Source organism: Acanthochromis polyacanthus, chromosome 13 (assembly GCF_021347895.1).
Source record: "Acanthochromis polyacanthus isolate Apoly-LR-REF ecotype Palm Island chromosome 13, KAUST_Apoly_ChrSc, whole genome shotgun sequence".
Classification (NCBI taxonomy): Eukaryota; Metazoa; Chordata; class Actinopteri; family Pomacentridae; genus Acanthochromis; species Acanthochromis polyacanthus.
The window spans coordinates 4,116,267-4,122,944 of NC_067125.1; the positions used below are offsets into that span (position 1 = coordinate 4,116,267).

General features: G+C 31.7%; 1 protein-coding gene across 1 annotated transcript; it reads left to right on the forward strand.

The window, feature by feature from the left end:
- Nucleotides 1-250: 250 nt before the first annotated feature.
- Nucleotides 251-5,537, forward strand: sst1.1 (somatostatin 1, tandem duplicate 1). The gene is made up of 2 exons (XM_022200053.2): nt 251-456; nt 5,168-5,537. The coding sequence occupies exons 1-2, from the start codon at nt 316-318 to the stop codon at nt 5,387-5,389; spliced, it is 363 nt and encodes a 120-aa protein (XP_022055745.1). The 5' UTR covers nt 251-315; the 3' UTR covers nt 5,390-5,537.
- Nucleotides 5,538-6,678: the final 1,141 nt, after the last annotated feature.

The window sequence follows — 6,678 nt, forward strand, 5'->3', positions numbered from 1 at the left end:
TCAGCCCGTTATCGATCAGTCATTGGTCGACCCACGGGAGTCCCTGAGCGTCCCGCTGCGGTCCGCGTGCCACCGGCTGAGAAACTCTTGTTATGCGAGCAGCGGGAAGGAAACAAAGTGAGTGAAAACGGCTCATTTGACTAAAGCGGGAGGCGGCGGAGACATCATCATCATCATCATCATCATCATCATCAGTCACCCTCCTCACCCCGGGGCGGCGTGACGTCATCGGGGCTTTATAAGAGCTGCCGTGACCGGACGGCAGCAGAAGCTCCTCCGGTAGACCGACAGGCAGGCAGACAGTCAGACAGACAGATGATGAAGATGAAGTTCTCCTCCTCGCTCCTCCTGCTGCTCCTCTCCTTCACCGCCTCCTTCAGCTGCTCCTCCGCCGCTCAGAGAGACTCCAAGCTCCGCCTGCTGCTGCACCGGACCCCGCTGATGGGCTCCAAGCAGGTCCGACACGCACGCGAACACGCACACGCACACACTCGGTTACAGAGATACACAACATAGATATATAGACACACCCACCGATAGATTTTCATACTTAGAGACACACACACACTTATAGGATACACACTTAAAATATATAGACACACTCATAGATGCTCACTTAGACATGTACACAAAACACACACACCTGTAGATACACACTTAGAGACACACACACACACTGACGTATATATGTAGACACACATTTAGTTGCACACTCACTCATAGATACACACTGACATAGACGTATACACAAAACACACTTAAAGATACGCACAAACCTGCACATTTAAGACACACGCACACTTAAGGATACACACTGACACACATTCAGAGACACACAACCTCACACAGAAATACACAAACGTACGGAAAACATTTATAGATGCACACGTAGATTAAACCACAAAATACACACATGTACAAAACACAAGGAGACACACACACACTTATAGAGACACACACACACTTATAGAGACACACACACACACTTATAGAGACACACACACTTATGGATATAGATATACACACACAGACACACACTCAGAGACATACAAACTCACGCAGCGATCCAAAAATGTACGGAAAACATCTCTAGACGAACACACATCTATAGATAAATACACAAAACACACACACACATACATAGATAACTGCAAAGACACACATTTATATACAACAACACACATAGACACACAAACACACTTTCTTTCCGTCCGTCTGTAATTTTAATCCTCTGATGTTTTTCTAAAACATTAACTTCACTGATTTTATTTTAATTTATCTTTAAAATGAGCTGAATAATTCTACAACTGTCAACAGAGACGGACTGAATTCACACGACGGACGTAAAGTAACACTTTAAATCTGTGATTAATGTGAATGTTTCAGAGGAAAATGTGGATTTTCTGCCTTTTTCAATGGTTTAAATGGTTGAATTGCAGTTTAAATCTGTTTATTTACTAATAACTGAACGGAAAAAGACGCGTCGCTTCAGTGATTTAACACAGAATCTGCTTTAACTGGACGTTTTTATGGTGGAAATATTAATTAAATGTGTTTTCTTCAACATCTAACATCGACTAATAACTTTATTATTAATATTTATAAATAAAATGATTAGTTTTTAATATGTGTGTCTAAAATAATGAAGTTTAAAGTGTTTTACGGGCAACAAGATGAATTATAAAAGACGAAATAATAATGAAAGAAAAGCAGAATAAAAGAGAAGTGCTTTAAAAAAATAAAGATAGATTTTAAAATTATTAATAAGGACTGAAAAAAGACAAAAGATAAGAAAAAATACAAATGTTTTAGAGTTAAATTGTGGAATAAAATAGAAAAACAATTAATATTAAATTAAATATTAAGCAAATTGTAGATAAGTGAATAAAAAGAACATTATTCTTATATTATGTTGAGAATAAAATAGATAAAATAATAAAAATTAAATGAACAAAGTGCTGATAAATGAAATAGAAGCATAAATTATGAAGCTGAATGTTTATTTAAAGGATTTCATGCAGAATTAAAACTTGAAAATGTATTTTAATTGTGGAAAAGTGTATTTCCATAGAATGCCTGTATTTATTTTTAATTTTGGTGCAGAAATTAAATGTTTTGAAAATCAGTTCAGCTTCAATCTGCTGCATCCATTCATTTAATGTCGATTTATTTCAACTTAAACTGTAAGTTAAATAAAAAACATCTTTCCTAAGACACAGAAAAACAACAATCAAACAGTCAAATTAAGAAAATGTTTGAAAGTCACATTTTGATCCATTAATTTACTTTAATTCAGGTTTTAACGTGTCGTTGAGATGAAAAAAGTTTATTTTCTTGGAGACAGAAACACAAAAAAGCTGCGAAAACATCAGAAATTAAATGTTTTTATTCTTCAAGCCGCAAAAACTGAATCAATGTGATGGAAAAATGCAAATTTAAACAAATATAAACTGTTTATAAACGGATTAAAATGGTTATTAAACACATTTCACCTTTTAAAATTGTTTAAATTATTATATCATATTATGTATTATTTTATTTTATATCACAATGTTTTATATTATTACATTATAATAGATTTTAATATAATATTTTATATATTTTATTTTATTCTATATTATATTATGTTGTTTTATATTATAATGTTTTATTTTATTTTTTATATTTATGTATTTAAAGACAAACTGGATGTAAACTCAACGATATTGATTGATTATTAATAATAAGATTATTATTATTATTATATTGCAATTTGTGATGATCTGCAGCAAACATAAATGATAAATTAATAGAATAAGACAAAAAATCTGCAAATTTCTTCAACTGTGTAAAAGTTTTGCTTTTATTTTGAAGGTTCGACTTTAATCCAGTAAAAATTCAGATTTCATTTTTTTTCTTCAGAAATTCAAATGAAATCAGTTTTTTCTTCCTTAAAATGATCCGATTTTACTGAATAACTGATTATTTCTGTTGTTTGTTCTGATTTCTGATTAAATCTGAAGATTAAAATTCATTTCAGTTTAAAATAAAACATTAACAAGTGATTTAACTGTAAAGACGAGTTTAATTCTGCAGAAAGAGACGAGAAAAAGATGATAAAACCTGAAAAAAATAAGTAAAATATTTATTTACTGCTAAAGAAAAAAGATTAAGTCCAGTTTTAAGCATCTTTAATGTGAATTTCTGACACTTTATTTTCTCTGTTGTTGATTAATTTTTATACATTTTTATTAATGTGGAAGAAAATTTAACTGATTAATTCAATAATTTGTGTCGTTTTTTGTCGTATTTAAACAAGAAGCAGCTCATTTTGAATTAATGTTATTTTGTGATTTTTCTAAAAAAAAACATTTATTTACATTTACAAACATTTAGTGGCATTTAAAGATGCAGCAGCTTGTAAACAATGTTCAGTTTTAATGTTTTATTTCAGGAATTAAATAATTTTTTACATAAATGTACAGATTGACAATCTGCTCCGTGTTTATTACGATAAATGACAACAATTTAAATCGGATTGAATCCTAAATTAAGGCAATTTTAAGGAGAAATAATGAAGTTTGATGCATTTTAACTTGAATTTCTGACATTTAGAAGCTTTTATTTTGTACATTTCAGTTTTAAGGAGACTTACTGAGTTGTATTTCTTTTGGATTTCAGTTTATTTCTGCAGATCTAATAGAAACTCCTCTTTAAAGTGTTGAAACAGACAAAAAGAAAAAGATTCTTCTGTAAAATGTCGGTTTAAATCTTTAAATGTTGCTTCTGTCGAGGCTCAAAAAGCTGCAGAAAAAGAAAAATCCACCAAATCTGGTTTTATTCCTGCAGAAAAGATAAGAAAAAGTAAGATCAGCTGCTTGTTCATCATCAAAACATGAACAGAAATCATTTATTTATGATCTGGAAACATGAACAATCCTGAAAAACTTGAATTGAAACTTATTTTTTATTGTTTTTTAGTGAATCTGTGTAAATCTTGAAGCTTATACGACACTAAAGCACATTCAAACATAAAACATGATCATAAATTGCTTACATTTACACAGACTATATCTTTTATTTGGTAAAGAAACTCACCGACATCTTAATATTCACCTCTTTTTATAGATTTTATGATTGTTTGGTGAATGGAAAAGCTTCAGACTGTGACGATAAACTGCATCAAATATCAAAAAAACCTGCTTATCCAGCTCTGATTAATGTTTTTAAAGCTGTTGCTGTGATTTTACTGCAGCCTTATTGTACTTTTTACATTTCCAGAGCTGGATGTTGTACTTTTACTACGTTACAGTACAAGGCAGATGTAAAAACACGTGATTACATCACATAAAACATGTATTACATCATGTTAAACTACTAAAATGTACATATTATCTGGCAATATGTTGAGAAAAAAATCTGTTGAAAACATTGGTTTTTATTTTGTGTACATATTTTCATTTTAGTTTTTATATCATTTTGAGTAGTTTTGGTAGTAGTAGTATTAATATTATCCCTGGAGCACCCCAGAGTTCTTTCCTTGGTCATCTTCAATTTGTGTTTTTGTTTGTTTTTTAGTATTCCAAAGTTTATGTCAGATGCCAGTCAAAAGCATTTTTTAAAATTTTATTTGCATATTTCTATTTATTTTTTATATTTGTTGTTATTAATGATATTGCTATTATTAATATTATTATCCTCGGAGTACCTCAGGGTTCCTTACTTGGTCCTCAAAAATTTGTGTTTTAAAATCTTTCAGTTTTCCAAAGAAAGATATGAACTTAAAAAAGTTCTTATTTCAAATTTTCTGTACATATTTTCATTTTTTAAAATCTAATTTTAAGTTGTTTTGCTACGAGTAGTATTGCTATTATTAATATAATTATCCATGGAGTACCTCAGGGTTCTGTCCTTGATCCTCTTCAGTTTGGGTTTTTTGGGAGGGGGTTTCCAGAGTTAAATTTTGTGAAGATGCTAGTTTAAATGTTTTTTGCGGTATGAGTAACATTTTCTTCACCTGAAGCAGCTCAAACTTTCTTAAAATTCTCCTTCATGCAGTGAAAACACAGATATGAGTGATTTAACGCGATAAAACGTACTTTAAGCACATTTTGCTGCAGTTTTCTGGTACATTCCTGCCTACATGACGCCTGACGTTGTGTTTTTTTTGTATTTTTTTTCTTTTCAGGACGTTTCTCGCTCCTCGCTGGCAGAACTTCTCCTCTCCGACCTGCTGCAGGTGGAGAACGAAGCTCTGGAGGAGGAGAACTTCCCTCTGGCTGGCGGAGAACCTGAAGACGTCCACATGGACCTGGAGCGAGCCGCCGCCGGAGCCGGACCTCTCCTGGCTCCACGGGAGAGGAAGGCCGGCTGCAAGAACTTCTTCTGGAAGACCTTCACCTCCTGCTGAGCGCCGCCTTCATCCTCATCCTCCTCATCCTCAGACGCTGTACAGAACCCGACTAGTTTGGATGAATCGTTTAGACTTTAAGCTGATTCTTTCTGAATGTATGAAACTATTTTTAATTGTTGAATAAAATCAGTTTGAGACAAAAAAACTGGAACTCCAAGAGCTTCTTATTAAATCCAGGGCCGTAAAATGAAGGCTAATGGATGTTAATGAGTCTCCATGGCAACCAGAAGATGAACGTTTACAACAGATTGAATTTTATTGATTGCTGCCGGCTGAATTAATTAATTTAAACCGCTGCAATAAACGCAATAAAACGGGTTTAAGAAGTCCGTTTGTGCACAAATAAACAATAATCTGAAATAAAATCAGCAAATTCAAACACAAATAGCAATAAAAGCAAACAGCTGCAGGATCAGAGGAGCAAAATGAGACGATAACAGGAAAATAAAGAGTAAGAGCAGAAAAAAGTGGATAAATGAAGAGACAAGAAAGGAAATAAAATGGATTAAAAATTCAATGTCAATAAAATAGATAAAAATGTTCAGAAGTTAATAATACAATTTGAAAAATATGTAAGGTGTCTGTAAAATTCCCCCAAAATAAGAAAATATCTAAGAAAAATGTAAAATAATAAAATATTCCAACAAAATGTTCAAAACATATTTTGAAAAATGCGAAGAATTATGTAAAATATCTGAACCTTGTCACCCAAAAATAATAAAATATCTAATAAATATTTTAAAAGTAATAAAAATGTCCCAAGAATGATGAACAAAATGCTCAAAAGTTAATAATAAAATGTAAGAAATAAAGTAAAATGCTTGAAAATCCACCAAAATTAATAAATATATCTAAAAATCTGCTTCTCAACACTGATTAATGTCATTATTTTGATATTATTGTCATGATTTTCATAAAAACGTGAGATATTGTACTTTTATTACATTTCAGATCTAAAAATGTGATTAAAAATGCTTTTTGCTCTACATTAAACTACTAAAGCACATTTTTCTCTGCCTGAAGCAGCGAAAGTTTCATCACATTTTACAGGTTTAATGAAAACTTCAGCAGTTTTGAAGATTTTATCTGTAAAAAATCTACAGAAATCCATCCAGTGTAATTAAAAAATCAAACTGTGGAGCTTCATATGAGCTTTTAAATGTCAGAAATATAAGTTAAAGATGCTTTAGACTCGATTAAATATAAAATATTCTGTTTATCAGGAAAATTTGATCATTTTAAAGCAGAAAAAGCAACTTTACCTTGAACTTCTGAAGCCACAGCGA